The sequence below is a fragment of the Dermacentor andersoni genome, chromosome 1 (genome assembly GCF_023375885.2).
Source record: "Dermacentor andersoni chromosome 1, qqDerAnde1_hic_scaffold, whole genome shotgun sequence".
NCBI classification, from domain to species: Eukaryota; Metazoa; Arthropoda; class Arachnida; order Ixodida; family Ixodidae; genus Dermacentor; species Dermacentor andersoni.
The window spans coordinates 137,040,592-137,060,028 of NC_092814.1; the positions used below are offsets into that span (position 1 = coordinate 137,040,592).

A 19,437-nucleotide genomic window follows, 5' to 3' on the forward strand; every position below is an offset into this window, starting at 1 on the left:
AAAGGCTCGATATTCGTAACACCAATAAGTGTCGTCACTATTAAAATGAAACATGATATCAAGAAATCTCATCCTGCCCGAAGCCGGGAGCCCATACGTTAGTACTAGAGTATGAAAGCACTCGTGGTAGTCGTGGTAGGTGTTAACAATCTTGACAGCACACGAGTCAAGTAAGTTAGTGTCACAGTGAAGAAAAATTAAGAAATCGTCCACCGATCTGCAGGCTCTTAAAACATTGGTATGATCAAGTCTGATACAAAAGTACAATGCATGGAGAGTTTGGTTAAAAAACAATGGTTAAACAAACGGGGCGATGGGAGAGCGAGTAGAGATATCTTGCTTTTACAAAAGCAGTTCAACTTTCGATTCAATTAAAGTGGACCTTGTGTTGGGCCTAATGGGAAACATTTTGAACATGGTGACATTTACACAGGGTGCCCCATGTAAAATAACCAATATTTTAAAAATGATCTGGAGTAAGCTAGGGAGTTGAAACCAACTCACTCTCATTGAGAATCGCGCGACCTAGTTTGCCGTATGTTTTACAGTTTGCCAAGTGAATTATGTAGTATGAACTAATTGCTTAACTCTTCAAAAATTTACTTCAGCAAGAAACTGTGAATATGAAAGTAGCAGATCGCATTTAAAAATAGCCCACTGAATAAAAAAAAGTAAAAGCAGAATACACATGGTTTAGTATGGATTGCGGTTGCCCGTAAACGTTGCGTGTGTTCTAGTCCCTGGGTGCCAAATCACAATTTCTTCAGTGTGATTTGGGACAGTCAGATGACTCAAATAACACATGTTGGACATTAAAAAATTGTATTTGCTGGCATATTCTTCATGCTCTAAAGTGGCGCTGGTTGGTCCTCGGTGCAGCTCCTCTGCGCTTGTATGCGGCGCCCTGTGAAGGTCGCTTGCGATAGCTTTCCTGTGCTTCCCAGTCAGACAATAAAACCCTAAGAACTATACAAATCGGTTGAGTTCTTTCTATAGATGTGCTAAGAAATATGTACACTTTGCAAACACTTTGGGCACGCCTGAATGGATACACCGTTCCCACACAGGTGGGCTGACGTAGGCCAAATACATATATTTTAAAGAACAAGTGGTGCAACAAGAAATTTGAAGTCTGCGGCTCAATGATAATCAATTATTCCATGCAAAGGTGCTGATAACGCCTCTAAAACAGGTTACACGACTCTGGACACGTACTACTCGAACTTCACTCACGCTGTCAGACATGTGTAGATGACATGGCTGGTGTTGAAATGTTGTAATAGTGTGCGTGCTTCTAATAGCGCTTTCGGCATTTTACTTTTCCCTGTGATATTGAAGTCTCCTAGAGAAACGCAAAGCTCGGGTGACACGCTCCTCTATATGTATCAAATGCACTTGTTCAAGCACTGTCATTGAGCATCTGACTACTTTATTTCGCAGTTTTGCCCAACTTTCCTTTCTGATATGTTTTATTTATTTGAGGAATATTGCTTATATTTTTGATCGGAGTTTAAAAAAAAATAAACATGAAATTCAGTGACTTCAGTTGCAGCAATGTCGTATTTTCGGATCTTCCTTGAAATAACTTCTACTTAAGCAATGAGCTACCTTTGACTTGTTCAAGGAACTTTTGCATAAAAACTTTGCATAGAACTATGAACTTTGGATAAAAAGTGCAGTTTCATAGATACCTGAAAAGCAAAAAAAAGAAGGAAACTTACCTGCAGGATACCGCCTTCGCTGATACATCAAAAAGCATGTTCAGAATTTTGATATCACTGACATTTATTGAAAAAAATCATTCTTTATTTACAGAATATCAGTATATACACCCTGTTACAACGTAGTCCTTCAATAGGAGTCAAAGGACCTCAACGCTAAGTGTAAAAAATACTCATTAGATTGAGTCCAGCTCTTCAAACTAAAACAGAATGAAAATGAGAAAAATTACTTTTATGTACACTAAGCCTTTCGGTCTCTAAACAGTGTTAAAATGTTGCAGGCGAAATTTTTGTGATTTTTTTGGTATAAGTAACACATCTTTCTTGAAATGACGATAACCTGCCCCACACGACTAAGCGATGTAGACGAGAAGACCAAGCGAAGCAGAATGTTTGGTCAAGTAAACACGTAAGACAGCACATTAAAGTGTCAAGTTATTTTTGCAGTAACGAGATAGTTCACACCTTGTCTCACACAGTACGTCTTCACTTTACACAACGACAACGACTGTGGAGACAAACCATTCTTAAATTATTCCGCAGCTGTTGCCCAATAGTAACACACGGATAACCCTGTGTGAGCTTACCCCAATTTTAACTTGCCACTGCAAAAAGGACACTAGAGGAAGTGCCATAAATACCAACACATTTCTGGGACGTGACCTGGACGAGACTAGACACACATACTTGCAGATCGACGAAATCCACGCGCTGTTACGTCCATCTGACGCCATCACCAGATGGCGTTCCCTCCCTTGAGATGTAGACCGTCTGGCCCCCCGTCTTGCAAGAGGCCACCGGTGACTGGGCCCGACAGACCACCCAAACCAAGCTGGGCGAGTGTATTGGCGTTGAGCACTATGGGTGGTAAGATCTCGGGGCCAAAATTCTTGAACGAATCCTGCGGAGTCGGCAGCATAAGTTTCTTGTTTTTCGCCGCCGGAAGTGGTGCACTGAACGCCTTAAGATCCTTGAGGAAGAGAATTTTTTCCGGTGATTGCGTGTTCAGATTGCTGCTTCCTGAGTTGTGGTTCGTCTGGGTCTTAGTGCTGCTGGATGGCGTGTTGTGGTGTCTCAGCTCTTGGATCAGGTATGTGGGGCCAGCTGAAATGGTGCCTCCTCCGGCGATTGCACTCGCCAAGCTGGTGGGGAGAGTCGCCGCTAGTCCTGCCGCCACATTTCCGCCCGTACTGCCTGCTAGGCTGTGGATCTGGATGGGAGTGACCAAGGGGTGGATGGGCGGTGGCAGTGGCATGGGTGCCTGTATCATGCCCGGCCCATGGATTGGGAACATCTGGATGGGCTGAATCGACTGCATGTGTGGTCCGTAAGGCAAGAACGGATGCACATGCTGCATGAAAGGAGGCGGATGAGGAAATACCGGGCCCCTTGGGAACATGGGACTCATCGGATATACGGGAGGGATCATGGCGTGTCCGTAACCATTGGCTGGAGCTTGCTGCTGCTGGTGGTTAGGTTGTGGCTGCTTCTGGTTAGGGAGGTTCTTGAACAGTACTAAGGCTCTGCTACCAAGGCGTGGTGTACCACCCAGGCAAAGGCTAAATGTCGCACACAGAAGAACTGCTTTCACCTGCAATAAAACCGGCGAAACATCATACACTGTGCCAAAGAAAATGTAGATAAATATAGCCATTTCCTTTCGTTTTTTGTTGAAGCAGCCTACTTCTCATCCAGCTGAGTGTAAAATCAGACCATTTCGTGAATGCAAAGATGATATTTTAGTGTTTCATAGGGGTAAACACATGTGTAGCATAGTAGATCAAGCAATGGTGCTTCAGACCTATCGTGCCATTACCGTAGCATTTTCGCATGGTCATATGCTGCAGTGACACCCCAATGTGTGCTTGCACAAAAAGAAGAAGAAAAGAAGCAAGCGAATTCTGTAAGAAATCATCAGGATTTTAAATGGAATATCATAAGTTAATATCCTGAATGGCTCATAATAACAGGGCACAGGCGATGCTAATGGAGCTTTTTCCGAAATTCTTTTAATTTCTTCGGCCTTTAATGCTTTGTTTATACCAAGCTTCATTAAACCTGTATAAAAATTGGCGCAAAACTTTATGTGCGAATAAGTGCTGATCGTAGAAACAGGAAAGCGGTATTTCTATTTTTCTTTTAACTATTATCGCCCTATTCATGAAACAACCGCAATGAATGCTCTGTGTGTTGTCGCATAATTGCTTTAACGTACATTCACAGTCCCTCGTGCAATAACCGTGTATAGTAAAGTACATACCTCGGGCTCATTTTGGGTACAGTTAGGGATGACGAAAGAGGGAGATAATTCACTCGTTGGCTATTCAAGGCGTATGCAATAATTCTTATATTTCCTTCTAGAAATTTTGAGGTCGCTTTGATAGAATCAAAGGCATCAGCTAACTTTCGTTTTAATCGCCTCTGTAAGGTAGTTTTATAATGTCTGCACGAACACTAGAAGTCTAGCACACAATTTGACACTTCCTTAATTTCTTGGATCATTTGCGCTTTGGTGGAGCCACTTATTGGCGAGAGCAGAAGAGCGTTCACGTTATAGATTAAGTACTAAAGAAACGCAAAGCGACTGAAATAACCGCAGGTTTTCTCAACGTGTATTCCTCCTCGCCACTAACCTAGTGTTTTTTTTTTTTTTCTCAGCACACGAGAGGCTGTTTAGCCAACTACATAGAATAAAACACTTTATGATTACATTTCATTGCCCAAGTCATATTCCTCCACATGATATATACGTCTAGTAGGTTACGCAGGCTAACAACTCAAGAGGAAAGTTTACGGAATATTTTGCTTCCCGCAAGGACGCACGACGCATTGTTATTAGTATACATCTGTGCAGCGAGCAGTACAACAAAGCCACCAGACCCACCGTAGTGGCGTAGTAGCTATGGTGTTGTGCTGCGAAACCCGATAGCACGGGATTAAATCCCGGCCACCGCGGCCGCATTTTGATAGGGGCAAAGACAAGAAAAAGCCAAAGTACCGTATATTGGGTGCATGTTAAAGAAGCGCAGGTGGTCGAAATTAATCGGCAGACCCCCGCAACGGCATGCCTCCTAATTATATCGTGGTTTTGGCTCGCAAAACCCCAGAATTTAAGGTACTAAGGCCATAAGCGGTAACGTGAGGTGATCGCCACAGTGCTGTAGGATCATTGACAGTATTTGAGTAAAAGTGTGAACGTGGCGACACTTTTGAAATAAGTTCTGGAAACGAAATTAAGTGAAACCGAAATGAAATAACTATCCCATAATATGCTGCCCTAGGTCACGACCGTGGCTTCTAATTACAAGCCGAAGCGTGCGCTAGAAGTATTTGACGTGCTTAGCATAAATCAGGAACTGGCGTTACTTGCGCTTATCATGACTTTAATAGGGCACCCCTTAAAAGAAATACAAGTTACACGGCACCAATTATCCAATGCTTGAGCATGAATTCACCATTCTAGACAAAAACTTAAAGCTGAATAGGAAGTCAATTGTAACTAGCAGATACATCTATACTGTTTCAGCAATTATAGCTTCGAGGATTGCGCCATGTCGTTTGAAATAAATAGCTTCCGTAATTCATGCAATAAGAGTTGTCCTCGTCTAGGTCATGACTTAGACAACTCTTTTTGACAAACAATCTATTTTCGTAAAAATTTAAAGGTAACCATCACAATGACGACAAGATGAAAGCAATAATGCAAACACGACTGCGGTTCCACCACCGAGATCGTAGATTTTCGCTAAACCCGCCGGCAAGTCCGCAGTGTTCGAAACACGCCTTCACCGCAGACGGCGGGCGTAGCCGCCGCTTCGCGAACGGGCCCCGCCAGCGCTGGAGCATTGAACCGCGACTCACCAGGGCGTGCATGTCTGAGCAGGAGCGATCGGCAATCCCCTATTCAAGAATCCCACAAGTTCAAATGATGCGCAACAGGCCGGATCCGTGCCGCTTTTATACCTCGCGTTCTCTCCTCCCAACGGAGACGGCGCACTGCGTCTGACTTTGTTACACAATTTTTATTCCTCCTCGCCCACTAACCTCGACCTCCAGTGGCGACGCGGCAGCGCACCTCGATCTGTTTCGATTCAAGTTCGTCGTACTTTGGCCAAGAAACTGCCGCGAGACGTGTAAAGAATCCTAGCCCGATTGGGCACTTCTCTCGCGCCCTCGCCCTCGATCTCGTTCATCGCGCTTTATTGTTTGTGCAGCGATGCCTGGTGCGCTTCCCACTCTCCGCTTCATCGGGGCTGCACAATGCACGGCCAGCCAAACGGGCCTGCCGAGGACTCTAATCGCAGAACGCTCCAGATACCCTTCCACTTAGCGCGCATCGCCCCTCCAAAGGATATGAAACCTGGGACGCACGCACGCACGCACGCACCCACACACGCACTCGCCGCACAAAGCCGAAACAAGAAAAATAAACGAAAACAAGGGGCCTCCAAAAATGAAAGACGAGCAGCTGCGTAGCTGCAGCTGCGTGGCTGCACGTACGTCTGTGCGGAGACTCTCAGTTTTCGGTAGATTCGAGGCCAAGATACGGGACCGTCCACAGCACTCCCCTCAGCACCTTGCACGAGCACACCAGGACATGCCTTACGGCGGAGCGCATCACACGCCGCGTGGCCAGGTGCGGAGCCGGTCCGCAGCGCCCGCTTTCGTCTTTCCCCCTTCTGCTCCCCAGCGTCACCATGAGTAATTTCTCCTCCGGGGGAGTAGGCCCCCACGAGAACGAAGCAGATATATCATCCTTCTTGAATAAGGCGTGTTCTCGGATTGGACCACTACTGTAGTTACACAAGTGCGTCTAGCACGCCGCGCTCGTGTGCACGTGCAACCGCCTCGTGCGGGCCGAGGCTGCCTTCTCCAGAGTGAGCGCCTGCTAATTGCGGTACCGCGCAGTCCTATCGCGTCGGACGGCTGCGTAACGGCACCGCGCTTTCTGCGCTCTCGATGTGCTCCGAGCTCATGGCGTGCCGCTCGCAGCAGGAAAACTGGGTCAATAGATGCCCCTCGGACGGCCGGTAATCGAATCCTTTCGGGTCCGCAGCAGCAGGCCCCCCAACTGCTTCATCTCACTTCTTGCACTTGCAGCGTTGCTAATCACGTGTTCTCTACGTTTTGTCCTGGAGTTACTGTGCGGTCTGCCCTTCGCTTCTACCGAAGTGTCGTTCTTTTCGAGAAGAAAAAAAAGCAATAATGTTCGCTTTTAATGTGACACGACTTCACAGACAGAGAATAAAGACGCCGAGAAGCGTAAACACAGGAAACCACCGGTGGCGGAGAAAAGACACAAGAGAGCAACGAAAGAAGGCACGACCTTAAGCGCAACCTAACACCCGTCAAGCTTCTTTCCATCAACTTAGCGCCCGCTGTGTCGTAGCGCCAAGTTGGCCTACCTTGGCCTCAATTTCTCTTGCTAGACACGTCTGTTATTTAATGCATGATTTGTTAAGCGTCAAGTCAGGCCATTTCAGTTTATGTTTTGTGTCTTATGCTTTGTCCAGCGATTGGGCTTGGCCGATTCAGGAACTAAAGGCCGCCCGCGAAGACTTCCGAGCTCCTTTTCCAAGGTGCGCATGGGAATGAGGGAGGGTACGGCTTCTCCGCTCTGGCTACGCACTCGTCGCAACGAGGTGTACCGCGTCGGGGCACATTTGCTTGCTTCTCGAAGGTTTCTCGCCGGCCTCCTCCCTGAAGTGGCCGGTGATAACATTTGAAAATAGAACACGAGGTCGCAGTGTTTTCTTGCTTTTTTTTTGTTGTTGTTGAAACTTTGTGTTTCAGGCTACGTGGCGCATTGTGAAGCCACCGGTTCTCGTCTTTTTTTTACCCTCCTTTCTTCCTTTGTATCTGTTTGCGCCAAGTACGCAAATTCTGATTTCACCGAACTTGACGTGTAGCTCGGGTTCGTGTCCTATTTTCAACTTACGGGTAGGAAGCCGGCCGCGATGCGAAAGAAAGTGCAACGCCTGAATATCAGAACGTTGCCCCTTGTGCGCGTATTTATCGTGAACGTGACACCATTCAGGAACGCTACAAAGATGCATTTGGCTCCCGTTGAATACAGCCTACTTGTATACGGTTATGAGTGAAGCAGATGACCAACATATTATTGGATTGGCACTGAAGAGCTGCTCTTGCTGCCCGCTTCTTGGCCTTAGTGGATACGAGCTATGAAAGAGGTTCATAATCATCATCATCACTGCTTGGACATCTTTCTGGTCCGTGGATTGCACGCATGCGTCCTGTAAAAGCATTTGTGTGCGAGAACATGAGCGCTGAACTCTTTACTGAAGCAATTACTAAAGTTCTTGCAACGAGCTGCTCAACAAAATTTACAAAATGTATCCGACTGTTACGGACATCTTCTCAACTCAACATTCACAATGGGACCACTGTAAGGTATCCACCGTGCAGCTGCTCTTTGACTATCGGTGTAAACTAGCATGCAGACCTTACGCAAATGCAAACGGTTCTTCCACGTCATTATTTGGGAACGCAGAGCGCCATCATGTCTTGGCTCCCATATGACAGCATCCACGTCTTTACAACACCCTGCGTCTAGAGCTGAAACATAAAAAATGTATTCGGCACCTTACTTAGCGTTTGAAATAAATGTCAACCATACGTCCGCTCGCGTTAATTCCCCCACATGTAGGCGCCTAAATCAAGGCATCGAAAATCTTAAATGACCAGTTGTAGCTTCGAGTTCTTGGCACTACTACTTTTTTCAACTTAAAATCTGTGTTCGAAGGGGAAGCAACCGGCCTGCAGTCGCGGAAACTCAAATTTATTTGAAATAAATTCTGGTATTTCCCGTGCTAAAGTCAACATCTGATAAAGAGGTGCCCTGTAGTGGGGCATGCCAGATTCAGTTGGACCACCTGGGTTTCTTTAACGTGCAGCTAAATATAAGGACAGGATCGCCCTTACATTTCGGACCAGTTTAAATGCGACTGCCACGGCCAGGATCGAACCCGTGACCTTGATCTCGGAAGGATAACGCGTTAGCCACTAGGCTACCGCGGTGGGTAATCACGGAAACTGAAAGTGTTAGACTGTCGTAACTGTAACGGGATGTTGCTCGTTACACAACCAGCAGCAAACAGACGATCTGGTCGGCGCATTACTTATTTTTTTCCTTAATATAACATGGACCAACACTGACTCCTTTGCGGAAGCATGTTTGAACAATTTCAACTGATTCAATAATGTATGCAGCGTGTTTAGTAAATACGAATACCTAAATGTGAACCAAGCAGTGTGTAAGGGAAAAAAAAAGAGCAACTCGATAAAAGAGAAAAGAAAACGCCAGCAACTCAATTGCGCCTAAGCGAAATATTGAAAGTTCAAATTTCAAGGAGATCAGAAAGATTTTACTGTGTATTGTTTAATTCAATGCCTACAGCCAATCACCATAATAGCTTCACTGAAAGCGCACTTGATGCGTTGTGCAACCAAATAAGTTTTAACGTCGTTTGCCCACATAAGGCACACTACGTTATGGGTCCAGTTTCTGTTAATGAAAACTGGTATCATGGTATCAAACATAAAAGAGAAGATTGTTACTATATTCAACATCACTGTTATATAACGTTAGTTTACCTGCCTCCGTTGCTAACAGAAAGCGGAATTTAGGGACAGAATTGATGGGTTGGAACTTAGTAAAGTTACAGTGAATTAACAAAGAAAAGATTAGTGATGTAAGTTAACTATCAAAACTTCATGCCTAAAACAACGCTGTAAAAGCGCCAATAAAAGCTGCATTAATAAGAGCCGGATCGCTGATGGAACCCACACACCAGCGTCATATCGCGGAACTGCAATGAATCGCACGGCCAGCAAATTGCATATGCAGTACTTCTGTGCGCGAGGATTCGATGACGATCCACATGTAAGTTCAACACTGACTAAAGTTTATGCAGGTGGCGCAAATATTTTTCCAGACAGTTCCATGCACATACGTTTTAATAATTTACATTGGCCGCCTTTTCCAAAATATTGCAATAAAGATGGAAAAGAACGTAAATAAAGGTGATTTATTTATGTAAGTAGCTGCAGTGCTTCTCAAATGTTCCAATACGTTGTTGTTTGCTGTAATTCTTTTGATGAACGAATGAATTAGTTGCCTAAGATTGAGAGGCTGACTTTAAAGAAACCGCGCTACTGAGAACGAGGTCATAAGTTCCATATCTGGCCTGGCTGGAGAAAAATGCAAAAAAAAAACAACCCTTCTATTCTTATATTTAGATGCATGTTAAAAACTTACGTTAAAAACTTACGTGGTCAAATATTAATCCTGAGCCCTCCACTACGATGTCCCTCATAGCCAGCTGTGCAGCTTTGGGATGTTAAACAAACTAATAATTCAATTCAGCTGTAAAGTAATTCCAGCTACTTCATGAGTTGGCTGCATGCTAGATTATTGTCGTGCTCAGTAGTATAATGTGACCCACGGAATTAATAACTGTGGAGTGTGCGGTGGACATGGGAGCCCTGGTATACAAAGAAGCATAATCGAAAATTGCATAAAACAAATCGACAGTTTCAAACAAGCTGTCTGTTTATAATCGTGTTAGTTAAAGTTCAATGTACACCTACTAGATGGAATTATTGTTGTGCCTTTGGCAGATACATGGATTTATTACTAACTTTCCCCGAACATGGTCAAGAAGCAGTCGACATTCACACCAACACTCGCTAGCGGTAAAATTGCCAGTAGTATCCTTTGAGTTCTTCCAATTTTCTCCAACAAAAGGTACGCTCCTGATCGAATGCTGCAGTAAAGGCAAGCAATAATTCTTACCGTGCGAAATGACTTCTTACTACGCAAACATGCATCAAACTGCGATTTCGCAATTTACACGCCAACAAGCTAAAAAAAAACGCTAAAAACGGCTAAATAATTTTTAAAGTGATTCAGTAAAAGCAACTGAAGCCCCAATCTGCTTAAACGAAGTGGAACTAATCACACTTCCTAGAAGGTGAGCCGCCAATTCCTTTCCGTGAACGCCTCTTTCCGGGTCACATGCGCAAAATGACCACGTATCCGCGTGGCTACGGCAGCTCGACCCATTCGGTGTCAAAAAAGGAGAAGGCGTCTGATCCCATTCCGCGCTGTTCTCAGCCCCTCTCCCCCATCTCCCCCCGAGGGTTATTGCGAAACATTCCTTTTCGATCAGCCTCTTTCTCGCAATACTTAGGCTCTGGAAGGACCACACAAGAGCCCCTGTGATACCTGCTTTGCTGTATTCGGTAATAAACGAAAAAAAAATACGTAATGCATCTACAGTTTCCCTTACATCGTATATAAGGAAATTATTAGAGCACGTCATTCTAACGCGCCTGACCAATTATACGGAAGAAAATGAACTTGTTCTCCATACTATGGTAGACTTCAGGGCAAAACTCTTCACACAGGATATTATGCTTCTGATCAAACATCAAATAATCGATGCAGGAGTGGCGACACATAATACTGAGATTATGGTAGGCCTAGATCTTAAGAAAGCTTTTCATAATACAATACATACAGCTTTACTTGAAAATCTTCAAGAATTAGGGGTAGGAAGAAGAGTTTACGATTATTTCAAAGACCTTCTTTCTGACAGGACTGCAAAAATAATTCTAGGCGGGACAGAATTCCAAGAGTTTAGCCGAGGTAGTAGAGGAACGCCGCAAGGTTCGGTACTGTTCCCCTTTCTTTTTAACGTGGCGATGGTACGTTTTCCTACAAGAATGAACTTTTCTGCTGCAGATGATGAATCGGTACTAGATGCAATGCATCTCTCGCTTTCTGATTTTGAGCATGGTGGCGATGTTTGTCATCTTTGGAACGAATTCAAAAAATTTGTGTCATCATGCATTGACATGTTTGTTCCTTTGCGTAGAAAGATTACAAAGCGTCGGAACCCATGGATTACTCGGGACATAATCCATCTAAAGCGGCGTATTAAACGAAAAAGGAAGGGTAAAACTACGTCAGCATTAACGCCCTTCAAGAACAGCTGGTCACTAAATTGAAGCTTGCGCGTAGTAAATTTTATGGCCAAACTCTTACAGCTTTCTTGAAGGAATCTCCTGAGAAATTCTGGCGCTACTTGCCAGGCTCCCAACCGCGTGTGAATTATCTAAAGATTAATAGTAACATGTGTACAAACCTTACTTTAATTGTAAACAATTCAACGCTATTTTTCACCAAGCGTTTACAAGACTAAATGCTGAATATTTACGAACGCAATACTCTGACCTACCGCCTGTTGCAAACTCAATGCCTCACCTAGCTCTTGGTCGCGAAGGAATACTTTCTCTTCTTTTAAATCTAAAAATGAAAAAGTCAAGCGGCGCTGACGGCATACCGAATGCCTTCCTTGTACGGTACTCAGAGATTGCGTCACATTACCTTTATGCTCTGTTTAACGCATCACTCAACCAAAGCTTCTTACCCGCAGATTGGTTCACGGCAACAGTAGTTCCCGTATTTAAATCAGAAAACAGACGAACAGCTTGTAACTACAGACCACTTTCTCTAATAAGCACATGCAGTAAATTGCTTGAACATGGTATAGCTCACCATATATCCTTAAATTAAAAAAATATAACCTTAAATAAAAAAAAATTCCTCGTTGAGTATCAGCATGGTTTCCGGAAGACTGTCTCAACAACTACACAATTAATTTCGGTTATACATGATTTTGCTTCAGCTCTAGATAATTGTAGGCAGATAGATGCGGTTTTTCTTGACATGTCAAAAGCTTTTGATCGTGTGTCAGACACTTTACTCATTGACAGATTACGGGATGCCGGGCTTCTTGAGATAGAGAGAGAGAGAGAGACAGAGGAAAGGGGAAAGGCAGGGAGGTTAACCAGAGGGGAAGATCCGGTTTGCTACCCTACGCTGGGGAAAGAGGGGGAGGTAAAGTGATAACAAAGTAGAGATACAGAAAGAAAGGAGCACAGACATACAATCACAGTCGGTCACTGTCAACGCACAGCACAGTAGCACTTGCAGCACTATGAACCATCTGTTCATGCTACAGCCGCTTGTCCAATTCTGTTGCCCTTAAAGACTGCAACAGCGCTCTCGTTGCCCTCTGCTGCGATGGCTTGTGATGACGGCATTTTAAAATAAGTTCCTCTGTTAGAGGTGTTCGGTCAAAGCGCGCTATCGCGTTTGCGAGCGATCGTCTCTGTGAATTATAGCGAGGACCGTCACAGAGAAGGTGTTGAAGAGTCTCCCCGTCACCACAGTCATCACACGAGGAGTCGTCGGCCCATCCGATTCGGAAAGCAAAAGACTTGGTGAACGCCACCCCTAGCCATATTCGACAAAGCAGGGTAGCTTCGCGACGGCAGAGTCCAGCTGGAATGCAAAGGCGTAGAGAGGAGTCAAGATTGTGGAGTCGGTTGTTTTGAAAACTTCCTGCGTTCCACAAGGAGAACGTGATATCACGGCTGAGCAGTCAAAGTTTGCTAGTGGCATCTGTCCTTGATAATGGTGTCGGCTCCTCTTTGTCCCCTTGAAGAGCCGACCGAGCAGCGTTATCGGCGTGTTCGTTCCCTATGACTCCACAGTGACTTCGAAGCCACTGAAATGTCACGTGGTGTCCTTTCTCAGTCAAGGTATGGATTTGTTCTCCAATCTCGAATACCAGCTGTTCGTGTGGTCCATGTGGCAGCGCTGATAGCAAATACTGCAGTGCTGCCTTCGAGTCACTGAATATTGACCATCTTCGAGGTTGTTCTTGGCTGACGATACGAAGGGCAGCGCGAAGAGCTGAAAGTTCCACAGCCATCGCTGTCGTTGGGTGATATGTCTTGAAACTGATGGTGGTGGCTTTCGCTGAGAAAACCACGGCTCCGGAGGAACACTGGAGAGTTGCCGATCCATCAGTATAAATATGTACGTGGTCGGCGTACCTCTCGTGCAAAAGGAGCAGAGTTGTTTTAGAGCAGGTGATGACAGCTCATATTTTTTCCTGATTTCTGGTATGGTGAGGTGCACTGTAGGTCGAGACAAACACCATGGAGGAATCGATGGCTTAGTTGCGGGGGTGAAGCCTGATGGAAGGCAAGTGTAATAATCCGGAAATTTTAGTACAAAATGATGCCTGCGGCCTTCTTGACGGTAGTGTTGCCAGATGGTGGGAACGGGCATAGGCAACGTGCCTAATGTGAACTCTCAACACTTGCACAGCAATCTGTGTTTTTATGGGTTGGTCCCGAGTGATCGCAATAGTCGCTACTGTCGATGTGCATTTTGGCAAACCAAGACATACCCTGAGAGCCCGAGCTTGAATCGCCTTTAGAACACGAAGATTTGTCTGGTAAGTGTTAGTCAGTGCGGGCAAACTGTATCTCAAGAAGCCCAGAAAAAGAGCCCTGTACAATTCCAACATTGCATGCACTGACATTCCCCAAGTCTTTCCAGCCAGAAACTTGAAGAGCTGGGAGATTGCTGTCAGACGCTGTTTCAAATAGGTCACGTGTGGGCTCCATGAGAGATCTCTATCAATGATTATTCCAAGAAATCTGTGAGTCTTCTCGTAAGAAATTATATGTCCATTTATTGATATGGCGTAGGGTGTCATAGGTTTGCGAGTAATTGTCATCAGTGCACATTTGCCTTACGAGATTTCAAGACCTTGGTTGCGGAGGTATATAGTTGTCAGAGTAGCAGCTTTTTGAAGTCTTGCACGTATCTGAGGACGTGTCACACCTGAAGTCCATATATATATGTCATCTGCGTGCATTGATATCTTGATCGCTGCTGGCAGATAATCAACAAGACCAACGAGTGTGAGGTTAAATAGGGTAGGGCTTAGTATACCGCCTTGAGGAACACCTCGGCAGGTGTAGTGTCTTGCGGTTTTACCATCGTCGGTACAACAAAGAAAGATCTCATAAAAAGGTAATGAGAAATCCACTGGAAAACGCGACCACCTAGGCCAACCATGTCAAGAGCATCGAGGATAGCCTCGTGAGATACGTTATCGTATGCTCCCTTGACATCCAAGAACAAAGCTGCAGATAATCTTTTGCGTGACTTTTGATGTTGGACATACGTAGCGAGATCAACAACACTGTCTATTTATGAGCGATCTGGACGAAAACCAGCCATGCAATTTGGTAACAGGTTGTAGTGTTCCAGGTACCACTCCAAGCGGGCAAGGATCATCTTTTCCATTATTTTTCCCACACAGCTGGCCAGCGCTATTGGGCGGTATAAGGTGAGCTGAAGTGGGGACTTGCCTTGCTTCAGGAGAGGCACCAAGCGGCTTGTCTTCCATTCTTCGGGTACCATGCCATCTTGCCAAGATACGTTGTATAGATGCAAGAGTTCTTCCCGTGCGCCATCACTCAGGTTGGTCAAGGCGTGGTAGGATATTCCATCTGGTCCCGGGGATGACGAACGCCTGCATAGAGCAAGAGCCGCTTTTAGTTCCTCCATTATGAAAGGAAGATCCATGCGGCAGTCACGTGAAACAGGGATGTGAGTGGGGGCTGGAAAGCCTGGACCGGTTGCTTGGCCAGCGATCTTTGCACAGAACTCTTCTGCAACATCAGCAGCCAGTCGCCTCTGGAAGAGCGCCAGCGCTTTGAATGGGAAGCGTTATTCAGGGAGGGAACGCAGACCACGTATGGTTCTCCAGATGTGGGAAAGTGTCTTTCGGCGGTCTAGTGACTGGAAAAAGATTGTCCAACGTCGAGATGCCAATTTATCCATGCGACGTTGAATTTTCTTTTGTAGTCGTCTGGCTGTCCTAAGGTCTTCGATGGATTTTGTACGCCACTAACGCCGCTCCGCACGACGACGGAGAGCATGAAGTCGCTCCAACTCTATATCTAATTCCGTGTGCTTCGACGAAACCATGACCATGCGCGCGGCGTGTAGCATTGCAGACTTGATTGTTTCCTCTAATCCAGAAGACAATCCCTCCCGACAAGCATCTTCCATGGTTGACGTAAAATGCGTCCAGTCTAGTAATCGAGTGATGTTGCGTGGGAAGGAGCTGGACATCCCTTTGATGACAAGGTACGTGGGAATGTGATCACTCCCGTGTGTCTCAATATCTGAAAACCATTTAACACTTCTTGTGAAAGAGCTGGAGACGAAAGCTAGGTCAAGAGAGCTGCCATAATTCACGCCTCATATAAACGTTGGGCTGCCGTCATTCAAGAGTGAAAGGCCCTGGTTGCAGGCGAAGTTTGCAAGTCTTTGCCCTCTTGCATTTGTCCTTGTGCTTCCCCATGCCATACGGTGCGCATTAAAATCTCCGATGATGACATATGGAGCAGAGCACACCGACAAGATGTTCGTTAGTCTTTTGGTGTCAAAATTACTTGGAGGCAAATTACTGAAGGCTTCCTGAGAGATTGATATTGTGGTTGCAGGCTTATCTGAATAATCTCTCACAGTTTGTGGAGTGTGCGGGTGTTAGGTCTGCTGATCTGCCGGTATTATCTGCGGTTCCACAAGGTTCCGTGCTTGGTCCTCGGTTGTCTTTAATTTATATAAACGGCATTGCTTCTAACATCGATCATTCTGTTACAGTAAAATTGTTCGCTGACGATTACGTGATGTATAGTGTTGTCAATAGCTCCTCCTGCCAAACACTAGTGAAGAATAGCCTCTGTAAACTCGCGGACTGGTGCGAACGAAACGGTATGCAAATCAATTTTGATAAAACAGTTGCTATGACAATAACCACAAAGAAAAAGCCACTGTCCCATACGTACCACACTGCTAATAAAACTATTCAATCAGTAACGTCTGTCAAATATCTAGGACTAACTATCACAAGCAACTTAACATGGGACAAACATTTGAAGAACGTTTGTACAACAGCGTTTAATAAACTTTGCTTTTTGCACAGGAAATTAAAGACTCACCGTCAAGTGTTAAACTTGAGGCATACCGCGCTTTGGTTCGACCAGCCATTGACTACGCTTCCGCAGTATGGGACCCATACTACGTTAAAGATATTGCACAAGTAGAACGAATTCAGCGCCTCCCAGCTCGATTTATTGTATCTGACTATCGGTCTTCTTCATATGTTAGTGACATGTTGCAGCGACTGAATCTGGAACCCCTCCGTGTCCGCCGAAAGATTGCGAGACTGCGAATGCTTTATTTGATCTATTAGAACAAAATTGGTCTGCCGCGCGAAACTTATCTCTCCCGCGCACAACACAGGTCTTCTAGAATTAACCACTGGAATGTTATTCGGCCGTACTTTGCGAGGACCAATATGTTTGAGAAGTCTTTTTTTCCGCTCATAATTGAAGAGCAGAATTTTCTGCAAGCGTCTGTTGTTGAAAATGTGGATTCGTTTGTGAAATCTTTGTCATGGCACTTGATGTAAACCTCTCCTGCTAGGGCAGCATTGCTGCCTGTAGTATTTTGAAATAAATAAATAAATTAGTTAATAATTAATTAATTAATTAATTAATTAATTAATTAATTAATTAATTAATAACGTGGCGACGATAGGTTTTCCTACAATAATGAAGAAAATTGCAGGACTCCACCATATTCTCTATGCGGATGGAATTACTCTATGGATGGAAGGAGGTAGCAACGGACACATAAATTTAACTATGCAGGGAGCAGTAGACATTGTAGAAGAATGCGTCGCTTATAAGGGATTGCAATGTTCGCCAGAAAAGTCTGAATTCGCTTTCTACAACCCTACACGTAGAGGTCGGAAAAGTACTAAGGATAAACCTAATAATAATATTATGTTGGAAATAAGGAAATACCGACGACCGAAAGCATAAGAATTCTAGGACTCCGAATAACCTCAAACGGGCATAATGCAGAAAAGATCAGAATACTTGAAAACAGTGCGCAATAAATTATGCCCCTAATTAAAGGAATTGCAAATCGGCACTATGGTATGGAGGAAACAATATGATAAGGCTTGTTAAGGCTTTCGTCATCACTCGTGTTGTATATGTGATTCCGTACCTCAGACTCCATGTCTCCGAGAAAGAAAATACTGATGGAATTATTAGGAGAGTTTTTAAACAGGGCATCGGACTTCCGATAAATGCGTCTAATGAGAAACTACTTGAATTAGGGGTGCATAATACCTTAAAAGAACTTATAGAAGTTCAGGAAATAGCACAATATGAAAAACTGGTGCAGAATAAAAAAATATATAGTAAAAAATATACTAGAGGAATTGAGAATTAACTACACAAATCCAATTTGGCTGCAAAAAGGATATCCCTTATAACATACGGAAATGTATGATAATACCACCAAAAAAAAAAAAAAGAATGCGTCCTTAACATCATCAGGAAGGAGAACAGAAAGAGCCAAAAATATACATAAGAACTTTAAGGATTCCCAAGAAACCACCTATGTAAATGCGGCCATGTATAAAGGAAAAGACAATATGACTATAGCAGTTATGGACTACAGAGGGAATCATCAGGTCAATGGTTCGGTGAGAGCGAGCTTCCCAGAAGAGGCGGGGGAAGCAGCCATGCCCTGGCTGCCAATAATCATCGAACGACTCGCAGATGGCTGTGAGAAAATTTGCACGAAGGCGCATATCAGAAATAGCAATAAGAATATTCCCTGAATACAAATACCAGCGAAGTATACGTGTAATCTGGGCACTCGCTCACTCCTCTTTACTCGGCAATGAGGCTGCACACGACACGAGATGACTCGAGGACTCACAGACCGAGGCTCTGGATCGACCTCGTCCGAAGGGAAGGAAGGTGGGAGATTTGAAAGAATGACCAGTTACAGAGAGATCACGCAGCATAATAGACTAAACAGGAGAATTTACTCTCCAGCATACGGGTCAAAAAAGAAGAGAGGGGTGGTTGCGTGGCGCCTCCTTCAGACACAAACGTTCCCAACTATGGTAACAATGAATCACTACGTACCGCAAATTTATTGATAGAAATCTAAATTCTGTAATAACATGGTGGACAACAGCCACACGCTCTGGGCCTGCCCGTCGGCCCCCATGATGGTCGAATTCCCGGATGGGCGGGGGTGGGGGGCCGCGCTCCGCAGCTCCGACCCACAAGCACAAAAACATGCACGCTTAATCCGGCAGGGCGAAGAGGCCGCCAAGACTGACGGGATCATTACTGACGTCTAGGTTGGGTGCCCCTCCTCCTGCCCTGCAAAATTGAATAAAGTTTGTTTCTTCTCCTCGTCCTCCTGCATGTAACGCCCCTGCTGATGACAAGGCCGGTTCTGTTCGTTTAGTTGTCCTGAACACGTCCTTATTTATTTATTTATTTATTTATTTATTTATTTATTTATTTATTTATTTATTTATTTATTTATTGTGAACACTTTCAGAGTCCGAAGGCACTACAGAAAGGAGTGGTATGGACACAAACGTGTTCAGTCAAATAACAGGAAAAAAACGTTATCAGGCATTTTTCTAGGCCATCTTGAATTGTTCTGTATCTGCAATGGTAGCAATGGTGGAGGGAACGTGGTTCCATTTGGTGGTTGTTCTTGGGACGAAAGAATGGTGATATACGTCAGTGCGACACTAGTTAATTTAGTACTTAGTGAACCAGCCTTATAATACGTTTGTTAAATTTTTTTTAATGCACACTACTCCGGTACTGCGTCTCTGCGATGAAAGGGGGAGGAGAAGATAGCTGTGTCGGAATGGGACATCAGTATCGGCAAAGGCGAGCGTGGCAAGAGCAGCGTCTTGGCGGA

At 44.7% G+C, this 19,437-nt stretch overlaps 1 protein-coding gene across 1 annotated transcript; it reads right to left on the reverse strand.

Annotated features, from left to right (window-relative positions):
• Positions 1-1,784: 1,784 nt before the first annotated feature.
• LOC126545247 (uncharacterized) lies at positions 1,785-5,667 on the reverse strand. Its single transcript, XM_050193005.3, has 2 exons — positions 5,583-5,667; positions 1,785-3,312 (listed from the first exon to the last, which is right to left on the reverse strand). The coding sequence occupies exons 1-2, from the start codon at positions 5,592-5,594 to the stop codon at positions 2,455-2,457; spliced, it is 870 nt and encodes a 289-aa protein (XP_050048962.1). The 5' UTR covers positions 5,595-5,667; the 3' UTR covers positions 1,785-2,454.
• Between the last annotated feature and the right edge of the window lie 13,770 nt (positions 5,668-19,437).